At 39.2% G+C, this 26,596-nt stretch overlaps 2 protein-coding genes across 2 annotated transcripts in view; one reads left to right on the forward strand and one right to left on the reverse strand.

Annotated features, from left to right (window-relative positions):
- Positions 1–26,596, forward strand: part of LOC5566766 — a 535,713-nt gene that overhangs the window by 378,790 nt on the left and 130,327 nt on the right. The window lies entirely within an intron of this gene.
- LOC110674257 (uncharacterized protein K02A2.6-like) lies at positions 8,822–10,896 on the reverse strand (the record flags this gene model as incomplete). The annotated part of the gene is given in 3 exon segments (XM_021838523.1): positions 8,822–9,427; positions 9,671–10,857; positions 10,860–10,896. Coding segments are annotated over 3 exon segments (1,830 nt in total), but the record flags the coding sequence as incomplete, so codon positions are not given.

The raw sequence follows: 26,596 nt of genomic DNA on the forward strand, positions 1-26,596 counted from the left end.
GATGCACTGCCTGGTTCCGGTTAACCCGTGGCTCCTTTTTCTTGGCTTTCTTGGCCTTAGGATTGGTGTTGGCCTCTCCTTTGTTGCCATGTCCTCTTGATCGCGGGGCTTGGCTCGTGCCAGCTTTTCCGCTTTGGAGGACGGCCGCGTAGGTCACTTTTCCCTTAGCAACCATACGTCTTTTCGCCACGTATTCATCCCCGGAAGCTTCCCTCTTGCGCATCGCGTATCGAATAATATCATCAGATATATTCGCGTTGCCTGTGAAGGAAAACACTTCGGTCTGACACGACCTAGTGTCTTTTTGGCCTTCTACCTTGCCAAGTTGTTCCTTGGCTTTCTCGTAGTCCTGCTTTGCAGCTAGGACTGATTGTCGCAATTTCAGTAGACTTGTTTTCAAGTCTTTGCTGATATTTGTTTTGCTCTTAACATACTCGATGATGACATCAAGTTGCTCAGCAGCTACCTGCATTTTAGGGAGGTACTCCCTATTGCGATCCATGGCCCCGATTAGTCCCGGGCCATCGGTCACTACACATGTTGCACTGGAGCGGCCAGTGCCTGCCGTCGTCACAGTATCTAGGCTTTTGCCCACACTGTTTTCAATAAAGTTGGTCGCCTCCTTCCTTGGCGGGAACCTTAGCCGGTTACTGATAGGTCCAGAAGCCTCTCCTTCACATTCCGCTAGTTGTTTGTTTTGGTTGATCATCTCTTATGGGTCCCCCTAAGAGCCGCTATCCATCTCCGCTGGAATAGTCGCCTTTATGATCCCATGGTTATCTATGCAAGCAGGGAGGCCATGCTAGGGTTGACATAGTCCTTTATGGGGTACTATGTTCAGAGCCGGATCGGCGCAGGTCAGGTAATGGCATCTGAGCCTACTCCCGCCCAGTTGAAACAACCAGGCGACGGATTTGGAACGTACTCTAAGGCCTGCCACGGTTTTACGGGACGGGGGCAGCCTGCGCCATTAACCCACTCGCCGTTTCGGGCCAGTGTCACCCGACCCTACTAAGGGAGTAGAATGTCGCCGCTGTCAGCCTCAAAGCATATTATCCAGTACATATACCGTTACTTGCAACTGACCACGATAGGCGGCACTCTTTGTTTCCTCACTTGAATCAAAAAGCCTGGGCTAGAGGCTGCTTCGATTTGGTGTTCGGAAAATTTGTCTAGAGCATCGAAATGATTGCTCATTTCAATACAATTATCATTATTGTTCATTCCACCCTTGGAAGAAAGTTCGCATTCCAGAGAAACGTCTTTTCTTCCATTCTTGCCATGTTTAGTGACAGTCTTAAATCCCACTTTTTTGGAAGGAAGTTGTGAATTCAGAGATTCACCCTTCCTTTTGTTCGTTATTGCAACCATGTTTAGTGATTGAGAAGACGTGACCTTCGAGAGGTTTTTTCCCAAGACGGTGTCCAACCGCTAGCTTTCGCCAACGGGTCCAACGAAAAATCGAAGGCACGGGTCCAAACAAGGATCGTAAAGGGATCAATAGTAGAAAAAAATAGTACTGAAAAGTACTGTTTTAGTAGCACTGAAAAGTGCCATTTTTAATTTTAGCACTGAAAAGTACTGTTTATGTAGCACTGAAAAGTACTGTTTTATTGCTTAGGTAGATTAAAAAAAACTTCCGAGAGCAGAGAAAATTCGTGTACGCACAGCACGAAGGTACGATGCGCACTGAGTGTAGATGTAGTTGTGAACCTTAGCGAAAAACAATACGCACTATGTCTCGAAAAACACCCAGAATGGGTCCTAAAGCCCTGTCTCAATTTTAGTGCCAAACGCTTAAGTTTAGGTCAAAAACATATGTTTACTCAATGTTTTAATGTTTTCCGATGGTTTACATCCAAAAAACATTTTTTTTAAAGTTTTTTTTTTTAAATTTTGTCACACCCCTTGGTTTAAACTCAAATTTTGGGTGTATTTTGTTTTCCGTGTCCATTCCGAAATGTCAGATAAGGAATAACTCCCAACCCGGTGCTAGGCAGCCATGTTTTCGTGGTCAGCATCAAACTCAAGAGCAACAACGTACATTGGCTTAATCATATTGGGGATTTATTCCTCCAATACTAAAATGTGTTTCTAGCTAATCACATCAACCCAAATTGACTTGCTGTACTGCAATCCAATAGTTTGCAACCGTTTGTTTGTTCGAATAGCTGTTGTTATGCAGGAAAAGAATTTTTTCGAAGAAAAAGATTTCGCCATCATCGATTGTTATTCCTCAAACGGTTATTTGTTTACAAACATTGAGCTGTCAGAGGGAACCACTTCCCAGTAGGAACCAGAGATGTTTGCTCGTTATTTTTCAATGGGGTTGTATACGCGGTGTCAGGAGGCTGATAACTCCGGTGTTAAAAAGTTGAACCCCTGTGGTGTTTTTGTCGACTAAGCGAACGTCAAACATGATCTCAAGTGTCAAGGTTCAGTCATGGATCCAATTTTTAAATTAAAGTTTAAATATGATATATCCATTATTTGAGCGGGAAAAAATGCAAAAAGTAGTTGCAGTATCATGTTCTTTCGTGTTATTAAATAAAAACAAAATTTCATTAAACATTTTAGGCCCTATTGCGAAAAAGCTCAAAAACTTGCTATGCAGTTTGAAAGCGCGTACAATTTTTATTTAGGACTTACTAGTCCAATTGAAAATCAAGTTACTCAGGACTCAGGAAAATATTCTCAATCAAGATAACGTTTTCGAAAATGCCTGGGAGACTGATTTGGAAGAAGTGAGAACTATTATTAAAACAATCAAAAATATGAAAGCTCCTGGCGATGATGGAATTTTCTACATCCTCATCAAGAAACTTCCAGAAAGTAGCTTATCATTTTTAGTTGATATATTTAACAAATGTTTTCAATTAGCATATTTTCCTGACAAATGGAAAAATTCTAAGGTTGTACCAATTTTAAAACCAGACAAAAATCCTGCAGAAGCTTCTAGCTATCATCCAATCAGTTTGCTTTCTTCCATCAGTAAACTTTTTGAAAAGGTCATGTTGAACAGAATGATGACCCACATCAACGAAAATTCAATTTTCGCCAATGAACAGTTCGGTTTCCGCCATGGACATTCGACCACTCATCAACGTTTACGTGTAACAAATTTGATCCGTTCCAACAAATCTGAAGGTTATTCTACTGGTCTTGCACTTCTAGACATAGAAAAAGCATTCGACAGTGTTTGGCATGAAAGTTTGATCGTAAAATTAAAAAACTTTAATTTTCCAACATACATTGTTAGAATAATTCAAAGCTATCTGTCAAATCGTACACTTCAGGTTAATTACCAGAAATCCAGATCTGAAAGACTTCCTGGTGTTCCTCAAGGCAGCATTTTGGGACCAATATTATACAATATTTTCACATCTGACTTACCTGAGTTACCTCAGGGATATCAAAAATCTTTGTTTGCGGATGATACAGGCCTCTCCGCCAAAGGAAAAAGCCTGCGTGTCATCTGTAGTCGATTGCAAAAAAGTTTGGATATTTTTTCTTCATACTTGCAAAAATGGTAGATTTCTCCTAATGCTTCCAAAACTCAACTAATAATATTCCCACATAAACCAAAAGCTCTTTATTTGAAGCCTTCAAGTAGACATGTTGTCACGATGAGAGGGGTTCCAATAAATTGGTCAGATGAAGTTAAGTATCTAGGGCTCATGCTAGATAAGAATTTAACTTTCAAAAATCACATTGAGGGCATTCAAGCCAAATGTAATAAATATGTAAAATGTCTCTATCCCCCTATTAATAGAAAATCAAAACTTTGTCTTAAGAACAACTTTTGATGTTCAAACAAATTTTCAGGCCAGCCATGTTGTATGCTGTACCAATATGAACTAGCTGTTGTAATACCAGGAAGAAAGCTCTGCAGAGAATTCAAAATACAATTTTGAAAATGATCCTGAAGCTTCCTCCCTGGTATAGTACCAATGAGTTACATAGAATATCCAATGTTGAAACATTGGAACAAATGTCAAATAAAATAATTAATAATTTCAGGCAAAAATCGTTACAATCTTCTTTTGCCACGATTAATGCGTTATATGTTTAGGTTAAGTTAGGTTAAGTAAATTGAAAACGTTATTTTTTTTTTCTTTTATAAGCAGGTGAAATCAACTCACCTGTAAAAAATCTGAACTGCTACGGCAAATGAAATGTAATATGTTGTTAACAAAATGTTAATAAAATCTTAAATTTGTTTTACCAAATTAGCACAGAACACCTAGATATAAGAAATGAATGTAATGTTTGAAATGATACTAATAAAGAAATTTAAAAAAAAAAACTACATCTACATTAGGGCACCCATATTACTGGACGTGATAACCACTATACTTTCTGAGAAACCCTATTGTTTCAATAGGTCAGCTAAAATAGTAATTTTAACTCAATAATTTTCTCCCGTGCATCATTATTATGCACAACCAGTTCCTAGACCAGTGCCAAATATTTTATTGAAACGTGTTTTCAATTTCGAGAAATAATTCGTTAAATGGTCGGTATTCAGACAGACTGAACCAAGTGTTTTTTCAATGGTTTCAGAAAAACGTGTCCCAGGTATTCGAAATATCAATATATTTGCATTATTTACTGTAATAACGGAACTTATCTATTTGGTTATATATCTGTATCAAAATAGCATAGGAAAAAATAGAATTGATGGAGTTCTCAACGTATCTTTAGAACGCCAAAAAATCATCTAGTCCGGTCTGTCTGAACACCGACCAAATGTGTTTTGCCATAATCAGTGCACCAGTATCCGCTCATGACCCTATTTCCGCTCACTAGTGAAAAAAAAAGATTTTTCATGTTAAAATCCAAAATTTTTCGCATGGATGTGTTCTAGCAATATTTACACATTGCTTCAAGTATTCATTCACTGGTGTCTTCCAGAAAATTCGCCAAGGATTTCTCTACAAATGTATCCAGGGATACCTTCAATAAATATATTTACTCAAAGGTATCTATCTCTTTAAGAATTCATCAAGGATTTCGTCTAAAATTTCTTTAAAGATTAGTTCAATAATTTTTATGAATATTCCTGTTTTTTTTTAGATAGCCAAATAAATAGCAAGGGCTTATTCATAAATTTCATAACGCTAGAGCTTTCATACAAAAAGCGTTACGAGGGGGTGGGTGGGTGCCAAGAATGTCCATTTTCAGCGTTATGAAATATGTGAATGAACCCTAAGTAAATGAACTCTCTGAATATTTTATAGATCGCAGAAAAAATATGAATAATTATTTTGTGGGATTCCTAAACGAACTCGTAGAATAATTCCTGGAAAATTTGAACTCTGAATGAAATACTTATTGAATTCACGGAAAAAAGTCTGAAGGAATGTTTTGAGGATTTTTTTGGAAAATTAGCTGTATAGGTTTATGTGACATATACTCAAGCTACACATAAAGGAATTCGAGAAAGAATTCTTATAAGTATTTTTGAACAATTTCCTAGATGAATACTAGGATAAATCGATAGAAGGATTGTTTCACTTATTCCTTCAGAAATAATTGCGAAGCTTTTCGAAGCGATGAATAAAAAGCATAGAAAAAATCGTGACGAAAACCAGGAAAGATTTGCTTGAAGGATTCCTGTGATAAACATAGTAGGAGTTCATGGAACAATCATTGAGAAATTTCTTGAAGCTATCAGAATATGAACTATTGAATAAAAAAGCGGAGGAAGCGGAGGTAAATTCAAGGTATAACGTATGACATGATTGATTTGAGAAATGTCTAGAATCTTCCTGGAGAAACTCGAAGAACTATTTCTGGATAGATCTTTGGGTAATTTTTATGAAATCCATGCAGGTACTATTTGAGGCATTCCTGAATATATCGCAAAAAGAATCACAAGAGGAATCTGTCGACTTATACTACAATCATAGTAATAGCCTCTTTAAAAATTCTGGTCAATTCCATTGAGAACTGTATTTATCAATTTTCAAATTTGTAAATCGTCTGTCAAGGACGAAGGTTCTTTATGCCCTGGGCAGTCGAATGAATTGTCTTAACGAAAAAGATCCTAATCGGTTGGGATTCTAACCATCGATCCTCAGCAAACTGGTAACTAAATATTGTGGGAAATTTTCCAAACATGCCAAAATATAATGAATATTCATATTGTCCCCAAATATGTACACAGCCAATCCAGATTACCGACCCCAGTAAAATTTTACTGGGTTTTGGAACTACGGTTTTTTCGGTAATTTTTACGATTACCGAAAAAACCCAGTAAACCAAAACATGTTTTGATTGATGGAAATTACTGACTTAGTCAGTTAAATTGTAGAGCGTTTTTACTGGCTTTCCAGTTTCCCATGCTTCATGCTTTGCTTCTCCGGATTCTGTTTTTTCTCCAAAAACAATACAAATAAAAACCCAAGGGACATGGACATGTTCCTTATTAAGCATTTTTCATGTGAATAAACATCTACGGTACGCTCGTATCTCGGTGGCAGTAATCGAAAAATGTGTGACAAAATCATTATTATTAGGTTGGTTTGCATGCAAGAGGCAAACTCAATGATGCAGATGAATTTACCTCTTGTATGGAAACCAACCGAATTTACCAACGTAAGAGCAGTTAAAATCGTGCTGAGCCTTTTTGATTGCTTAAAATAGTTGAGTTTGTCACTAAATGTCGACTACTTACCACGAGAAAGCGCAAAATAGGTGCAGGAAAAGTATGGTTGCCGTGGACGTGTCTCCTGGCGCCGGCCGGATGATTTTACAGCAGAAGATTCTCATTTGACACATTCCCGCACGCGCATCAGTTTGTTTTGATTTGATTTTGACGACAAGTCAGTAAAAAAACATCAACTACTGAATAGTCAGTAATTGTTTTTACTGACTTTTCGGCCTGTTCGGTAATGTTGCAAAATTGGGTCTGACAGCTACCGAAGTTCAGTAAAAAGTAAAAATTATTACTGAACCTCAGAAGTATTCAATCAAAAAGCTGAAAGTTCGGTAGTTTTTATGGTTTACAATTCGTACCCAGTATAAAAAATTACCGAACAAGCAAATCGTGATTGAGTGTGTATGGCACCCCGCCGATACCCTTGTCCGGTGCGTTCGGCGGCGGCACACAGGTCTGGAAAGGGTTTGCCCGGTTCGATCCTAATGTTCAGGGTATCCATGGCCTCGGATTGGCGAATTTCCTCCAGCTGAAGGCGGTCAATAACAGGGAAACATTGCTGGGCATTCTTGACCGTCCACTGTGTGTACTCGCGGATCGAACAGTGTTGTGATTTAGTCCGATGCACTAGCTAGAGACGGCCGGTTGCAGGGATCAATGGGAGACAACAATTTGTATCCTGTTTAACAGCCACGGTCGAGTGTTGTCTGTGTGATGCGGCTTCTTGTCCAGGATTTCGGAAATCTTCTTACAACATGCTGTCCTCGAACTCGCACAGATGGTTCTGAGTTTCTCCTCTATAATCTAATTCCTACGCCGACAAGGAAAAACCATAACACGAATGTTTTGATTTTTCTCTTTTGACGTTTTCTATACGAATGCAGTAGTGTGCGTGTAGGCAAATTAATGCACGCAGCCATTATTTGGAAAATCTCGTATTAACTTTAGTGCGCCAAAATCGCCGCACTAAAGTTAATACCGGGATTAAAATCGAAGATAATACCGTTCGATGCTTAGCAAAATCGAGGATAATACACGATTGCGGTATTAACCTCCATGGAGCTTACCACCATCAATGAAATAAACCGATATTTCCTCGAGAAAGTTTTAAATTCGTTTCTAAGTCCGTTTAATGAGCTGAATAAAGAGTACTAAATGTGACCGCGACTGCCAACTCTATCCCAAGATCCCGAAATACCCAACAGTACTAAATTCGGTTTTTCGTTTTTTATATGTGTTATAGCCGTAACCAAGGCCAAAAGTCGTTACCAAGGAAAAGACTATGTTGGTACGAGCTATTGTTTTATTGAACTTGCTTGGTTGGTGGTTGGCTAACTAATGACATATTATTTTCTAATCTACAGATACGGCCTACCATGATAAATTCAAATTAGGCTAGGCCTACTACATCTCCCCCTCTTAGAAGAAGTCGTAGGAAGAAAGCCATCGGGGAAGTCTTGATTCACGTCCAGAACGTCTCAGGAATTCTCCACTTGCGTCAGATGACACAGCCACTGGTGCGGACTGGATTTCTTCTACGGCTTCAATCGGTGGCACAGGGCTTGTTCCCGATGCACCTTCGTCAGGACAATCAACTTCGAGTGAAGCCGGCATCGGAAGACCAGCGGAAATAGGAACTTGTAGTGGTGCTGCTTCAGCCGGTCTGGCGATTGCGACAGGCGATTGCACTTCCTCTATCAGGATTTCCCATGGTAGTTGCTGCGTTTCTGGCTCTGGCACGTCGGAATCGTAGCGTGGGCGCATTTGGTTGACGTGCGATCTTACCAGCTTCGACCTCATGTTCGTGTCCAGGGACACGATATAGTGAACGGAACCTTTCTGCTCGATGACTCGACCTGGCATCCAAGACTTGGTGTTTCGGGAATGCTGTTCAACATACACCAGGTCATCTTCTTTGAAGTCGCGCTTGACTGCTCCATGCCGACGGTTGAACTGGTCATTCTGCTTGTGGTTCTTGACTGCCGGGGCTACAGGATCAGGCTTCTTCAAAAGATCCAACGTAGTACGTACCGGTCGCCCTAGGAACGCTTCTGCCAGAGAAACCGACTGTGGTGTGTTTCGGTTCGGTGTTGAACGGTACACGGAAAGGAATGTCTGCAAGTGTTCTAGTGTAGGCGAGCCTTCCCCTTTACTAAGCTTCTTGAGACCACGCTTGAGGGAATCGACGAATCGCTCCGCTTGGCCGTTGGACTGCGGGTGGTAAGGAGCAGTACGAAGGTGAGCAATACCATTTTCACTGCAATACAGCTGAAACTGCACATTGGTGAATTGTGTTCCGTTATCCGAGACCAAAGTATTCGGGTTGCCGAAACGGGAAAACGTCTCACGTAGCATATCCAACGTCGCAGTTGTGTTGATGGATCGCGTACGGAAAATTTCGGGCCACTTAGAGTAGGCGTCCACGATGACGAAGTAGTAGTACCCATCGATTGGGCCAGCAAAATCGATGTGGACACGTTGCCACGGCTTCACTGCTAGGGGCCACGATTCCAGGGTTGCTTTCGTCGGAGATTTTGCTGCTTCAGCGCACGCGGTGCACTGACGAACAAATTGCGCTACATCGTCGTCCACATTAGGCCAGTAGATGTAGCTGCGACCCAACGATTTCATCCGGTCCATTCCTGGGTGTCCACGATGTAGCTGTCGAATAATGCGTTTGCGAAATTTGAGTGGCACGACGATTCGATCGCCGAACATGACGCAGTGGTCGACGATTTGAAGCCCATCTCGTCTAGCGAAGTATTTCTTAACGTCAGGATCTTCAATTTGCTCCACATGGGCCGGCCAACCTTCTTGAAGAAAATTCACCACTTGCTGGAGAACTGGATCTTTTCGCGTTTCAGCCACTATCATCTGGTGCGTGACTGGAAGGTTGCTGATGGTGTCGTCGAGAATTGCTTTTGCTTCGGATTCGACGTGCACGGCCGCTATCACGTAATCTTCATCTGGTCTACGTTGTGCTGACATCAGTCGGGACAAGGCCCAGCGTTGCAAGCGGTTTGCTGTGTATACCGTAATCCCCTTCTTTGAACCGAAAACCTTGAGAAGTGGTTGATGGTCGGTCTGTAGGAGAAAGTGGCGTCCGTAGAGCATTTTGTGGAAACGAGTGACCGCAAAGATCAGGGCCAATGCTTCCTTTTCCACTTGGCCGTAGTTTATCTCTGCTGGTGTCAGCGAACGAGAGGCATGAGCGATAGCCTTCACCTCACCAGTCGGGAATCGATGCATGATAACTGCGCCAAGACCGTACTTCGATGCATCTGCTGCGACGATGATCTCCTTGGAAGGGTCGTAGTGGGTAAGCAGCAGATCGGAAAGGAGAATGGTCTTGAACTGCTCGAAGGAATGCTGACAATCGTCGGTCCAATTCCAGCGGGCATCCTTTTTGAGCAGATTGTCCAGGGGTGCCCGGAGCTTCTTCATCTGCTTGACGAACCGACCGTAGTAATTCACAGCACCGAGGTAAGAGCGGAGCTGCTGGACATCTTTCGGTGGCTGCATCATGGTAATAACTTCCGTTTTCGATGGATCGGGTCGAATACCATCCTTATCCACGATGTGTCCGAGGAACTCGATCTGGGAGAGTGCGAAACGGCATTTTTCGAGACGTAAGTGAAAACCATACTCACGAATACGTTCGAGAACGGCGTGCAGATTGCGATCGTGTTCCTGTTTCGTGCGACCAGCGATGAGGATGTCATCCAGGTATGGCTTGACTCCAGGTATGCCAGCTACCATACTGTCAATGATGCGCTGGAAAGCGCCGGGTGCCGACTTGACTCCAGGGGGCAGTCGGTTGTACTGGAAAAGGCCACGATGAGTGTTCACGGTGAGCAATTTTCGTGATTCCTCCTCCACCTCGACCTGCAGGTAAGCGTCGGATAAGTCGAGATGCGTGAAGTAGCGTGCCCCAGCCAGTTCCGCAAAGAGGTCATCAGGATGAGGCAGCGGATGGCGGTCACATTCTAGCGCGTTGTTCAGCCCCGTCGAATAATCACCACACACGCGGACTGATATGTTGTCCGCCTTGCGCACGACGACTATTGGAGCTGCCCAGTCCGAGAATCGAACCGGAGAAATGATTCCGTTGTTCTGGAGCCTTTCGAGTTCTGCATCTACCTTGGGAAGTGCAGCGTACGCCACTGGTCTCTTCGGGCAATAGGAAGGACGTGCGTAGGCTTCAGGTACAACTTTACTTGCGCTTTGGTGCACTTACCCAGCGTGTTTTGGAATACCTCCGGGAAGTGTTGCTTAAGTTGACTGACGTGCTGATCGGAATGTTGGTCGGGACGATGTTGCACGGTGTTGACCAAGCTGGTGATCGGTACGGACCACAGATCGAACAGATCCATAGTCTCGATTCCAAGAACGTTGAGTTCTGCGCTGTCCGAGATGAAAATGCGACCGGTTTTGGTAACATTCTTGATGGTGATCTCGGCTTGGAACTCGGCGAGAAGGTTGAGGTTGCCACCAGAAGCCGTGATAGCAGATTCTTCCGTCGGTTGAGTGCGTGGCTGTCCGATGCTGATCCAAGTATCTCTCGATATGATGGTGATGTCGGACGCTGAGTCATGCTGAAGCTTGACTGTTACACCGTTGAGTTCGACCGGGATGAACTTCCGCTTGCTTCCAATGTTGCGAACCGTGTGGATGCTTCTCGTCTTGACGTTATCTTTGGGCTTCGAATGCTTGAATGTTTTCGCAGCTGTGGACTTGTTGCTGGAACAGTACCCTTCCTTGTGCCCCTGTTGCTTGCATCTTGAACAGGTGTGCGAAGCGAACGGACACTCACGGACATAGTGCTGGTCACCACACTTCCAGCATGGCGTTTTGGGTACTGACTTGCTTTTCAAAGGATTCTTCAGGTTGCGAGAGACAATGTTGACGTTGCGTGCTTCTTTGTTCTCCACCATCAGTGTGTCCTGCTTGAGGTTGGCCACGCGGTGGCATTCTTCCACTAGATTCTCCAGGGTAACCTTGCTGGTAGCTTCTCCTAGTTCGTTGACTGCGGTTTCGTCGGCTTCCAGCTTCGAAATAAATCTGGCTCGGATGTCCGCATCCCGTAGCTATTGGAGTCCACATACGAAACGGAGCGCTTTGAATTGATCCGCGGTGAGCTTGGAAAGTTGAAACGCTTCACAGTGTTTGTTCACCATGGCAGCATACGAGGTGAAGTCGTCCGCCTCACTTTTTGCGTACTGAAGGCACTGGTAACGGGAATGGAAGACCGACTTCAGTCGACCGAACAGTTTCTTCAGCTTCGTGACGGTCTCCTCCAGGGAATAGTCTCGGGGGTGATTGGGAAGAATCGTGTTCACATACTTATCGTGCAAAGGTGTGCTTAGCTTGCGAAGAAGCAACCTCACACGGGCGGCATCGTCCAGAGATTGGCCATCCTGCGTGATGACGTCCTCATACCTTCCCGACTAGAGGCATGTAACAAAAATATAATAAAATTTTATCAGAATATGATATGCATATCTTATTATGATATAATTTTGTTAGGCACCGTTATTCAAAGAAAATATTAAAACAAAAAATAACATAATATGTTATATCTATTGCATATATTTCTATTTGTTTATTTTTAACAATTTAATAATAAAATTAAATACCTACATATGGGGGAGTATGAAAGAAAAGTCTATAGGGTTTCTCAAACTATCCAAGTGGTAACAAATTAATATTTAATTATTGACTAAATTGCAAGTGATTGAAAATTGACTTGTGCTATAAGCCCAATTTTAAATTTCTTGTTTTATATAAAAACATACATTTTTCTGTCTATTGCTCCAAATATAAAGGTTTGTTATAATTTTCATATAATTGATCAAAAACTCGTAACTGGATGTGTTATCCCGTGTATCAGACAGTATTATAGTTTTGATACGTTGTTTAAAAAATTATAACTAAGTTTGATATGTTTTTGATAGATATAAAACATATTTTGTTATATTTATGTTACAATCCATAGATTTTTTTGTTATAATTTTAGTTATTTTAACAACATCCTGCATCAAAATTGTAACAACCTATGTTCGATAAAATCTTTATATCATAATATCATAAGGTGATATAATTTTGTTATGTACCCATAGTCGGGTTGCGTACCAGCCATCGAAGAAAACACCTCCGTCCGGATCGTACTGGAAATCCTGGATTCCGCTTGCCAATGATTCGATGATCTTCTCGCTGCCAGCAATCGGATTGCCTCGGTGCCCCAGGTTTTCAATCTGATGCTGCTGAGTTTCAATCTGCTGCTGCTGCCGCGCGATGAGATTGGTGAGCTGCAGGATTGCGTTCTTAAGATCCGCGTCTGCCATTTTCTTGAGTGGTACTTGAGTGAAAAAATCTTGAGGGTCTTCGAGTTGCTTCCAAACTTTTTCTCGTCGCCAGCAGTTATAGCCGTAACCAAGGCCAAAAGTCGTTACCAAGGAAAAGACTATGTTGGTACGAGCTATTGTTTTATTGAACTTGCTTGGTTAGTGGTTGGCTAACTAATGACATATTATTTTCTAATCTACAGATACGGCCTACCATGATAAATTCAAATTAGGCTAGGCCTACTACAATATGTATTCCACTAAACAGCTCGAAGGGCCCTATTTTATAACTCGAGTCGACCAAAAACGACTCGACTGGAGTCACTGTAGACCAAAATTTTTGTTCGACTCGGCTCTGCCACTCCAGTTTATCGACAGTCACGGCATAAAAATTAACAAGGCAGGCTCTTTACTGATGTAAATATTAAGTTTGATTGTAAACATGTGACGTCACTCCTATCGTCCCATATACACTCCCGTGCAAAAGTTTGGGTTCACCCCCTAAAAAACATACAAAAGTGTTCAGTCCATATCTCTGGGACTACACGTCCAGTTGAAACTCTCTAAGCTGCATTCGAAAGGCAAAGAGTTATTCTTACTTCGTATGTATTTTTCCGAAAACATTTGGTGTATCGTGCAAAAGTTTGGGTTCACCTGAACTTATTTAAAACACGAAAAATCTGTGGAATCTCAAAAGTGCCATAGCGTTTGAAAAAGCTATGAATTATTAAAATCGGTTGAAGAATGGCAGAGATATTGACAAAAATGACCTCAGGTGAACCAAAGACAAATTAAAGACCTTCATGTCCCTTGCAGTTGCCCAACATTTTATGGCTAATAAGGTAAACTAGAATGCCGTGAAAAGTGTACTGCGATCTGTCAAACTTGGGTACCTTTTGTACTACCGAGGGACCAAATGCAGTACTAGAAGTGGTACCCAATTTGAGCCCGAGTGGGACGGACCTGAGTGTACCAAAACTTTTGCACGATTTGCATGATACTGAGGGGTGAACCCAAACTTTTGCACGATGACTTGAATGACTGTTTCATTGATTTTGAATAGTTTTCAGATTTTTCCGCAAAAAATTCGTGAGCGCCTTTCAAAGAATATAATATTACGATTCTAATGAGACCTTGTTTTAAAATTTTAGTCGATCCAATGCTGAGGAAATTCGCTATGTTTTTTCAGTATGTTTTTTGAAAAATGTCACAACTTTAAGTAAAAATTTAGTATACAAAAGGTAAGAATAACCTATTGCCTTTATAATGTGGCTTAGAGAGTTTCAATTGGACGTGTAATCTCAGAGATATAGACTGAACACTTCTGTATGTTTTTTAGGGGGTGAACCCAAACTTTTGCACGGGAGTGTACCTTCCGGGCAACTAGATCATTTTTTTTCGCAAATTTGTTTGAGGTGGATAGGAATGACGTCGTCAAGTAGCTGTCAGTTTTCGGAATATATCACCTTCTATGTGGCTTGATTACTATGGAAGTCGACGGGTGACATCTGAAATATGCACTTTGATCGACAATGACTACAGACGAATCACATGAATTCGCTCGCTTTACAAAATACACCCGTTAATTTAATGCTGGAGCCGCAATAGTTCCAAACATGCTTACGAAATCATTAGAATATCATTTCTGGGAGCTTCTATAAGAGGCTTCTTAAGACATCTAAAAAAATCTAAAGGTTTTCCAAAATAAATTTAAAAGGTTCCACACAAGGCTTTTGGAAACTTCTAGAACAGGAATGAGTTTACTGTAGAAGGTCTATTTTGTAAATCGAGCAGATTCACGTGACTCATCTGTAGTCACTATCGATCAAAGTAAGCATGCGTATACCCGTCGACTGCCGCAGTAATCGAGTCACATACAGTGACACTTGTCGAAAAACTCGAATGACAGAGCCGTGCCGAACGAATTTTTTGGTCGACAGTGACTCAAGTCGATTTTTTTTTTGATCGACAATTGAAAGTCAATAAAATCGGTCCCCTAGATTTCCAAAAGATGCTCCTGTATAATTTTAGAGTACACTATTCGACGGGTTCTGATTCCCATATGCGGCTTTGGTAGACTCGGAAGAAGCTTCAGAAAACTACTTGGTTAGGCTTTATATTGCTGTATGCGTTTGAAATGCAAATATCAAATGCGGGATCACCAAACGCGGTAAGATTTTTCACAAGAAATGCGATGTCAAAGATAGGTTTTTCTTGCTAGGACGGCGGTGATTTAAATAATCGTTGCTTTGATGTTTTGTGTTACCGCATTTGGAGGAAATTTGGTCAAGATTTGCATCTCAAATGAAAACAGCTATAACTTTTCAGAAAAGAATAATGAGCTTCTGAAATATGCCTTTGAAGACATTCATAAGATATTTTCAATATCTTCTGGAAATATCGAAAAGCACTCTTACAAAGAAATTAAGCGCTGTTAATCGATGAGGTTTATTTTACGATTACAGCTCAGTCCGTATAATAATTTTCACAAGACTTCATAATTCAACAGCGCCGTGAGGTATGCCGTATCTTCCTGAGCGTGTATCGTTAATCTGCAAACCCTCTTCCGAGCAGAAGAAGTGCTTCTCCGGCATTTCGAATTATGTCACGCAATCGTGTCCGGATCATTCCGAGCCTTGTGTGTTTTACGTCCCCTAGTCGCCGCATCATCGACTGCTTCGTTTCGTCCTCGATGATGATGGCGTTGATACCCCACGCCAAGTCTAGCAGCAATAGTCAAAGTTCAACCGAACCGGAGGGCTTCGCAAATTGGAGCAAACGTTTGCTCGGTTGGAAATTGAATGAGTGCGGGAACCGGTCCGGTAGTTCCACGGCAAATTCCCATCCGTCTCACTCGCTGGCATTTCTGTCGACAAGTTTCTGTCCTGCAACGCCGGGTGCCAGAATTACGTGATGCCTCGCCAGTAGAACATCACGACGACGACGACGGAACTCCGGTAGTAGCGACGGTAATCGATGAGGACGTGTCTTCGGTCACCAACGATGCACGTGCTTTACTCTCCACAAACAGCGCGCTGGTTCACGATGGAGCCAGTGTGCTTTCTGTGTCGACTCAAGGGTCGAAATTTCGACGGCGTCGCCAAACGATGACGGCCATGTCAATACCATCAATCAAAGCAACCAATGAATTGGAAAATTGTGATGAAACTGATTTCAAAACCGTCCGGAATCGCCCCCGCCGTCTTTGATCCATTTCGAATCGGTTACCATGGCCGGAGCAGCAAAGTGTTGCTGGTTGCTTGCTTGTAGAGGTGTCACGAAATTGCAAAAAAAAAGATTATTGGTTACTGATCAAGTAGCCCAAGAAAATTGTTCAGATTTGTTACGCAATATTCACTATGGCTGAAGCAGTGCAACATGCTTTTAAATTTACTATTAAAATTGTTATTGAATGTCGTTTTTCTAATAGATCCAAATATGATGATAAATGATGCTTCGAACATAAGATGAGTCTTTCCATTCAATGTCACCCCCTGGATCAATGTCACCAATCTGGAGCAATCTCGGGTAATGATAAGAAATAACTCATAGAGGTTCCCTGTTTCAAAATTTCAAGTTGAAAATAAATAAATTAATTTATCATATTATTTAACAGTAATCTTAATTTACTTGTCGTTCTTTTTGGCCAATTGACACGGTAAAGAAGCAACAACTTCGTAAAAAAACGAGATAGTGATCTAAAATGTTCTGACTTCCGATACTGCTAAGCATTAGTGAGCTCTAGTGGTTCATTCATTTTTTTCTCTGAAAATTTTTATCCGGATGCACAAAGAAATTTTTCAATGATGACTACATAAATTCTTGCTGTAATTTGCAAAGCTATTCCTCTAGGCCTAGGGGCTTATATAGAGAGTTATCTAGGGACTTTTTCATATATTCCTCGTAGGAATGTTTGTTCACTGTTGTTCATAATATTCTCCAACGATTTTTTTGTGATTTTATTTTTCAAGATTCGTAAGGATCTTCAGAGTTTCCTGTCGTAGATTTATCCTTTACACTTAAAAAAATACGGATCACGGTAAAATTTTAGCGTCATGTCAACACCGTCATTGATTCATCTTAGGATTCCTGTAAACATTCATTCATTGTTGCACTGATCGCTCCTTATTTCGAATTTCTCTTATAATTTCTCTAGGAGTTTCCCCAGGAGATCTTAACGATAGTTTTGGAGCAATTTCTTACAGATTTCCAAGAGAAATTTCTATTACAATATATGTACGAATTTCTGGAAGAGGAAAATTCCTGGAAATAATCAGTCAAGAATATTTTTAAACAATATCGAAATACTTGAGAAAATCCTTGGATGAAATCCTGGAAGAATCAAAGTACCGTATCTCCGGGTGAAATTGATCATTTTTTGTTGTTTTTCATGTGCATTTTCTATAATGTTGTTGATGCTAAACAACTGAATGCAAGAAAACAAGTACGACGGTGAGCCTCATTTGCTCATGTACCGTCATTTTCATACATACATGATTTTAGTGCTGAAAATCGTCTTTAAAATAAAAAAAAAATCAGAGGATCCCATTCAAGGGTAAAATTGATCATTTGACAAAAATTTTATTTTCAGATTAATTAACCCATTCGCGTGGTAAAAATGGACAAATTATGGGTGAAATCATGAAAAAAATCCACGTGCTCGACTGGGATTTGAACCCAGGACTCTTGTATGCCAATATAAGTGTCAATTTATATTAGGGTGTTACTGCCTCTCTGTAGTAGTCATGTCGTCACTTGAGTGGGAATGACACGTTGATAGCCTTCCCATATCTTTACTCTTCCACAATACAGTTGTTGTGGAAGCGATGTAGGTACGATAGGCAAACAGTTTCAACACTAAATAAATCGCACTTGCTCGTTCCGCGTGTGTAGGAACATAAGATGGATGGATATTGGTTATGAAAGGGGTCCCCGTGGTCTGTAGGGATTTGAATTCTAAACTTGTAACCAACTCAGTCATTGGGTCACCAAGTGGCTCGGTAGCTTAGTTGGTAAAGCGCTCGTCTAGCATTAAAGAGTCCTGGGTTCAAATCCCAGCCGAGCACGTGGATTTTTTCATAATTTCACCCATAATTTGTCCATCTTTACCACGCGTAATGAGTTAATTAATTTAATAACCATGCGGATTGGATTACCGAACAGCTCAATATAAGTGTCAATTTATTATTTTCAGTTTCGAAAAAAACTCTGCATACTCAATTTGGGCTTCCTGAATCCAAAAATGCTTACTAAATTCATGGCAACGCAATTTTTATCCGGATAGTAAGCTATTAAATTTATAGAAGACCACAGAAAACGTTCAATTCGACAAATTTTAAGGCAGACAACGTTCATTTTCTATGGGTTGCATAGATATTTGTGCTCTATTAGTAAGAAATAAAATTGTGTGACACGATAATCAATTGTACCCTGCTGATCAATTTCACTTGAATTAACGGTAGTAATTTTTGGAGGAATACCGGAAGGAAATTCTCAATAAATGGCAGAAACTTTGCAAAGAAAGAAGAATTCCTGTTAGCAATCTTAATGTTATGTCTAGAGAAATCACTGGAGAAATTCTTAAATGAATCTAAGGAGAATTTTTTCAAAGAACTCCCGATGGATTTCCTAAGGAAATCCCAAGAGGCTGAACTGTATGAAACTCCGAAGGAATTCATGGAGAGATTTCTTGAATACTTTCTAAACAAATACAATAACTTGGTAAATTCCCGAAGAATTGCCTAGAGGAATTAATGTGGGAATTTCAAAAGTTCTTGGAGAAATCCTTGAGGGTACTTTTGTAGGTATCTCAGGAACTTAGAAACTTTTGAAGGATTATAGAAGTAACAGCTTGAAAATTTCCTGACAGAATCTTTTAAGGTAAACATCTGGTAGGCAATCGGGATCTGAACGGTTAATTAAGATTAATAGCCGAGACTGTCATATGGTAAAAAGATACAAAATAAAACGAGCGTCTGCTCGGGTATGTAGTCTGTAGAAATTTTTAGAGAAATCCTGATGGATTGCCAGGAGGAAGCTGGACAGTTAAAATAAAAAAAAATAACACAAATTCCTCTACATTGAAAAAAATTGAAACAACATATGTTACAATTAAGACAAAAATGTAACTCATTATGTTTTCTATCTAATAAAAATATAACCTAATTATAACAACTGAATTATAACAAAATTTGTTGTAATTAATTGCTCTCAAAATTTTAAGAACAAATTGTGTTATAATTATGTTTTAAATTAAAACAAATTTGGAGTAGCCTTTGTTATTATAACATATTTTGTTTTAATTATGCTATAATTTACGCCATCAAGTCAAAGTACTTCTAACAAAAATGAAAAAAAAAAATGTTATTTGTAACAAATCTTGATATAATTGTGCTGCAATTTTGTTGTAATCCACTGGTCGGATATCCAGGAGTGGTATCTGGAGAAAAAATAAAATACTGGAGTAATCTTATAAGAATGGTTTGAAAAAAACCTTGGAAGCATTTTTAGTGAAATTTTTGAAGGACAGGTTGCATTCCTGAAGGATTCCCGGGTGCTATTCCTGGAGCAAAGGCTGGTTGAATTCTTAAAAAAATCCATGGAAAAATTCCCGTTGGAATCTCTGGTGGAACTCTTGAGAAAACTAGGGAAGCATATAAAAAAATCACTCAAAAAATTATTGAAGCAATCCCAGGTTAAATTACCGAAATCATTTATCCTTGAAAGAATTTCTGAAGGAAACCATGGCGAATTTCCTAGACAAGAACTTATGGAATCCGTGGTGTATTTTATAGAGGAATACCTTGTAGAACTTCTGCAGGAATATCTGGAAATTCTGGAGAAATCCATAGTACAATGATTTCACAATTTGAATTTTGAATTGCTGTAGGAATCCTTAAGTTACTTCCTAAAAGAATACCCTGTGGGATTCCTGGAGAAATCTCTGGCAGTTTTCCTGGAAGAATTTCTGTAGAATTTACTGGCAAAACTTCTTGAGGAGTACTAGCGGAATTTCTGGTGGATTTGTTGGCGGAATTCCTGGAGAAATTACTCGCGGAATTCTTGAAGAAATTATTGGCAGAAATAATGGAGGAATTTCTGGTGGAAGCCCAGGTGTGATTTCTTGCAGAACCCATGATTAAACTACTGGGAAATATTACAGTTCAGAATCAAATACCTCGATGGTCTGTTTTATTTCTATATTCTACACACTTGCTATAAACATTTATGAGGGCGTTTCTGACAGGGTTTGGATAGTTGGTCGAACAGTACAAAACAGTACAAAAATTTGTGAAGGAAGCCCTAGAAGAATTCCTGAAAAAAAAAATCCATTAAGAAACTCTGAGGAAGACCGTTCTCTGGAGGAATCGTTGAAAAAAAAAATTCTGGATAAATTGCGGAATGCTTATTAAGGGAATCCTTGGCGGAATTATTGATGAAACTTTGGGAAAACCTCATGGGTGATTCTCGAGGAGTCTCCGGAAGTATTCGTGTAGAAATTTCTGAAAATATCTGAATTTTTTTTCTTTACGAAATCTTTTAATAAATCCTTGAAAGAAATACTTGAATTCATGTAGAAGTTCCCGGAATATCTCTTGCTCATTTGAAAAGGATCTTAGAGATTTTTCATGAGAAATACATTAAGTAGCTTATCCCTAAAAGCAACCTGGAAAAATTCCAGAGAATGCTTGGAAAAAATTCTGGAAAATGTCAAGCTGAAATCTATGGAGGAGTTACTGAAATCCCTAGGTTAATTTCCCTAGGTTAATTCATTGAAAAATTCCGGAAGAGGCTAAAGGAATTCTGTGGAGAAATCCCTTTGGGAATTCTTTCAAGAAATCTCTAGAATAAATACCGAAGGGTCCCGTAGAGGAATTTCTGGGAAATATGTAAAACATTTCTTGAAGAAATATTTAAAGAAAATCCTTGGAGATAGCACTGTAATCCCTGGAGAAGTTTTAGAAAATATCTCCAAATTGCTGCCTGGGGAAATGTTAGTAGAAAAATTTGTTTAGAAATTTCTGAATGATCTATTGAAGGAATTTCTTAGGGAATCCTTGGATGAATTCCTGGAGGAATCCTTTTGAGAAATTTTTAAGAGCAATTGCAAAATAGATAAATTGCAGATGGAATTCTTGGAGGAATTCTTGGAGAAATTTCAAGAGGAGTCTCTGATTTATGTCTCGGAGAAATCTTTCAAAGAATTACTGGGATACTTGGAGGAGTTTTCGAGAGAATCTCTGAATTATTTCGTAGCGACATTTCCCTCGAAAAAATCCTTGAGAAATCTTTGAAGGATTTTCTTGAAGAATACTTTGGAGGTGTCCCTGGAGACATTTTCATGTTGAATTTCTTGGGTAAGCCTTGGTCGATCCCTAAAGGGATCTCCGTATGAATTGTCAGAGGAATACCTGGATGAATCTTTGGTAGAATTTCTGGAGTATTCTCTTAAGGAATGCCGAGTGGATTGTATTTCAATTATTTCTTCACCACACTACACTTCCCTACAGATTTTTTTTTTATTTCTTGGTGAATTCTTTGAAGAAAGCCTTGAAGGAATTACTGGAATACCCGGAGAAGTTCTTGAAAATATCTCTTATTTCCTAGAAAAAAAAAACTTTAAAAAATTCCTCGAGATATTTCTGAAGTGGATTTTGGAGAAATTCTTGAGGGAATCCCTGGAAAAATTCCAGGAAAAATCCCGGAAAGACCTTCTTTTAGAATCCCTGGACAAATTGAATAAGTAAATCTTGGAAGAATCTTTGTGAAAACCCAAAGGAATTCCAGGGAAAAGATTCTCGAACGAATTCTTAGAGAAATTTCTGGAAAATATCTGAATTATGATAAGCAGAAATCTAAGAAGAAACTTCTGAAATCTTTGGAGGAACTCCAGATCTCTCTAGATCTCTCTAGATCTCTTTGTCTAGAACAATTCCTTGAAAAATCGCTGAAGGAGTTTCTGAACGAATTCCTGGAGGAATTCTGTAGAAAAATCCCTCAAGATTATTGCACGACACTCTGATCGCATCCTGGAGGAATCCCTTTGGGATTTCTTGGAAGCATCTCTGAAGAAATCTGTGGAAAAATTCAGAGAAGAGTCTCTGGAGAAATCCATGGAAACATTTCTGGAAAGTATCTAAATTATTATTTAAATTAAATCTTTTAAAGAATTACTTAAATCGTTGGAAGAGTTTTTGAGAGAATCTCTGCATTATTTGAGGCCGATATTTCCCTAGAAAAAATCCTTGGGATGTCGCTAAAGGATTTTCTATAGGAATTTTTGAAGGAATTGCAGAAGGAATTCCTCGAGGAATCCTTGGTAGAACCCTGGAGGAAACTCTGTGGGAGTCCTCGGAATATTTTCTGATTAAATCTGATGAGAAATTTCTGGAGAAGTCTTTGCATGTATCTTTGGGGGCATTGGTGGAAAATATCTTAATTATTTTCTGGTGACATCTTTGAAAAAATCCTTCAATAATACACTAGAGTGCCTAAAGAAGTTTTCAAAAATATATCTGAATTACTTCTTGGCAATATGTCCCTAGAGAAAAAAATGAGAAATTCCTGAAGAAACTTCTGAAGAAATTCATGACGGAATCGATGGACAAATTCCTTAAAAAATGTCAGCAAGATTCTCATGAGGAAACTGGAGAACTAGTAAAGTTCTTTGTAAAAGGAATTTCTGAAGGAATCCCTGCTGGAACTCTGGAGGAATTCCAGGTGAAGTTCTCTATGAAATTTCTGGAAGAATCCGTAGAGAAATTTGTGGAAAATGTCTGGATTATGTCTAAGTGAAATCTAGGTGAACCACTAAAATCCTTGGAAGAGTTTTTGAAAAAAAAACTCTAAATTATTTCGTGATTGAACTTTCCAACATAAATTTCTTGAGAAATAGCCGTAAAGAAATCCTTGAAGGAGTTTATGGGAAAAATAAGCATTCTTTGGAGAAACAGCAGGAGAAATCCCTGGCGGAATCCTGGAGGAGTCCCTTTGAGAATTCTTCTAAGAATCTCTCGAGGAATCAGTTAAAGAATTTTTAGAGGGATCTTTGGATGTATCATTGGAAGTATTTCTGAAAAATATCTGACATGTTTCTGGTGCGATTTTCGAAAAAATCATTGAATTGGACGAGTCTTCGAAAAAAAAATTCTGAACTATTGCCTGCGTAATGACTCTTTAGAAATTCCCTTCAAAACCTTGGAGAAACGCGTTTCTACTCTAATATTGTTCATATTTACTCTTCCCAGTTATTGTTGATATGGTAGAAGAACAAAACATGCCCATCACCCAATGAACTTTCATCTAGAATATTTGCAAGAATTCCATGAATGCAGATCAGAATACAAAATACAAAAAATCATGAATGCACGACATAACGTCGTACATGTTAAATTTATTTGAAATGGGTTACCTGAGAGATGTCAAACATCTTTGTTTGCGGATGACACAAGCCTCTTTTGGCACACGAAAAATCTTACGTATCGTGTTAACTAGATTGCAAAATAGTTTGAATGTTAAAAGTTTTCATTAATAGATACCAGTTAATCGATTATTGTTATAATCGAGTTTGGCGCCAATCGATTAAAATTGATTCGATTTATCGAAAATAATCGAATAATTTGCGACATCCCCACTTGGCTTGTTATTTGCCGGACGGACTAAATCCGGCTTCCCGTCTTGACAATTCCGGGAAAATCCACTCATCTACCGGAGCTTCACACTGATTGATCTTAGCCTGAATCAAGTAGAGCTCCCCACTCCAGTCCAGAGTAGTGCCTTTTGTCGACTTACTTGAGCAAATAGTCGCCATTAATCCTGGCGAATCAAAGTTGTAACTTTTGTGTGTCGGTGTCGTCAGGATGGCTTCCTGACAGGATGATGGCGACGAAGCCCGCCGTTTCCAGTGGACCACAGCGAGCACGACGAGGATGATGAAGCATGACACCCCACGAGTGCGTGTTGAATGCTAAGGGATCTTCTGGCTGAGGTTGGCCTCTCTTCCTCATTGAACACTTTGTTGACTCTGGACTGGACCAACAAAAGCGTCCTTCTCTTCAGTCAAGGAGGCTGTGTGTCCTAATCAAATTCATCGCCATGTTTATCCCCAAACAGTATCAGTATGGTGTGGCCAAGCGACGATGCTCCTCTATGGGTGCGTGAAATTGTTCCCTTTGTGGGGGTGGGGGTTTTTGTAAATGGCTCATAGAAGTGCCGATGAGAAGCTGAGCCAGGCTTAAACACAAACAATCACAAGACACGAGAGGCTCAATTTCACCAGAGCCAGCGGTGCCAGATGTTCATAGCACTGATTCAGTAGATTTCAGTTACATGTTTTAAAATGAGGAATAATTGACGGAAAAAATCAGCATGTTTGTTTATACGTATTTCAGTCAGCTCCTAACTAATTGAAAGATCATTGATTGCAGTGATAATATACCCAAAAAAAAACTAATTGAAAGTGGGACTGATAAGATTGAGATCACTTCATGGGATATTTGAAATGTAACAGTGACAGGATCGGAATCAAAATCAGCGTGAGTAAACAGTTGGCTACAAAGGTGATTAAGACCAAATCAATCGTTGAAGGATTTCTACAAGAGCAGAAACATCATAGTATTGAATTTAGAAATATCCTAAAGAGCATTCATCAAATAAAATTCTGCCGTTGGCAGGGCTCATCAATACATGAATAAACAAATGAGAAAAATTCAGGTTCGCCTATTTTCCCGGAAAACTCAGTTGGAAATTTTTTGTTTTCCCCTGATACTACTTACTTTGAAAAATCATAACTCAAGAACGAAGCATCATAGAAATAAAGTTTTTTTTTTATGAAAATGAAAGCAAATTTTCTCAGGAATAAAAAAAAATATTAACTGGTAAAAGTTTTCCACAAAATTTTCCACCGTTAAGAAAATTCGTAAAGGAAAGCCGGAAAAACTATGCTCCAACTCGTGGAAAATTAAAAAAAAATATTTTTGAGAAGATAATTTCATAAGCTTTAATCGCTGAAATTTTTGAAATTTGAGTTATGGCCAATCTTGTAAAATATGTGCAAATGTGCCATTTTGAACCTTTTCTTTGAAAAATCATAACTCAAGAAAGAAGCATCGTAGAAACAAAGTATATTTTTATGAAAATGAAAGCAAATTTTCTTAGGAATAAAAAAAAATTACTGGAAACAGTTTTCCACAAAATTTTCCACTGTTGAGAAAATTCGTAAAGAAAAGCCGGAAAAACTATGTTCCAATTAGTGGAAAACTTTCAAAATTATATTTTTGAGAAGGAAAATTTCATAAGCTTTAATCGCTGAAATTTTTAAAATGTACTTTTTTTTCGTTTTTGACTTATGGCCAATTTGGTGGAAAATAACCATATTAGCCTTTTCTTTGAAAACCCATATTTCAATCAAAGCATCGGAAAAACAAAGATTTTTTATCAAAGCAATTGCAAATTTTCTAAAACATCTGAAAAAAAAGATATGGGATTGGTTTTAATGAAGTATAAGTCGGAATGGATATTTTTCATGAAAAATTACATCGCAAAGAAAAACTGAAAAAAAAATGGTTTCTGCCTCAATTTTTCATTACACTGGAAAGGGATTCTTTCTCTTCTATGGAACAAATAAGATTATTATTATTTATTTTTTTAATTTTATTTATACAATTATTCAGTATATAACTTACATTTTCATCTTAATACTATCTATTTTTTCAACCGGGAAGATTGTCTTTGGTTGCTAACACCAGAAGATTTTCGTTTCTGGTTAATCATAATCATGCTCTCATGCAGATTTTTATCTTTTCCGTAATCTACCGAACTCCATTCGAATGAAACTTGGTCATAAGACCATGGCTGATCGAGCGTAAATTTGTCCTTACTGATTTGTGGCCGTCCAGTCCGAAGGGGTTACAGCATAGCGAATAGTATTCGTAGTATTGAACTTTGTCCATTTCAACAGCTTCGGTAATAACGAGTAGTATACAGCTGACAACACTTGCACTTTCTCACTGCTTTTTGTTAGTTTTTTGGTAAACTTATAATTCTCAAGCCATTTCAACGCTTTAAACCAGAATTGGTCAATACCTAAATGCCATATTGTCTATCCATTGATTTAACTGTCAATTTTGTAGTTACCTAACAGGTAGCTGGAAAAATTCCTACATTATGATTGATGAAATCTTTGTTTCTATGCTGTTTCGTTCTTAAGTAGTTTTGTTTATTAAATTATAAATTTGAAAATAAGCTTTATAAACTTATAAATGTATAAATTTTGTAACTACCAATGCACATTGGTCCCAAAGCCATATCTAGGAAGACAAAAACAATTGCGCCTAAACCGTCAATTTTAGATATGAGCAATTCTCGCTGAAACCAGGCCGCCATCGGCGCCCATAGTTAGAATTCCAATTTTATGTCACTGATCGCTAGTTTTCGATAAAACTTAAGGGTGGTCCTTTCTGTTTTCTCAAATTGGTGGACCCCTCGTACGCCAGCTAGCTAAACAGTTTGCGAAAAAGCCCATTTTTTGATAAATATAGGGTATTTCTTCACGTGATATGTCTCATATTTCGCTTGGAACACATAGCAAACT

Source organism: Aedes aegypti, chromosome 1 (genome assembly GCF_002204515.2).
Source record: "Aedes aegypti strain LVP_AGWG chromosome 1, AaegL5.0 Primary Assembly, whole genome shotgun sequence".
NCBI classification, from domain to species: Eukaryota; Metazoa; Arthropoda; class Insecta; order Diptera; family Culicidae; genus Aedes; species Aedes aegypti.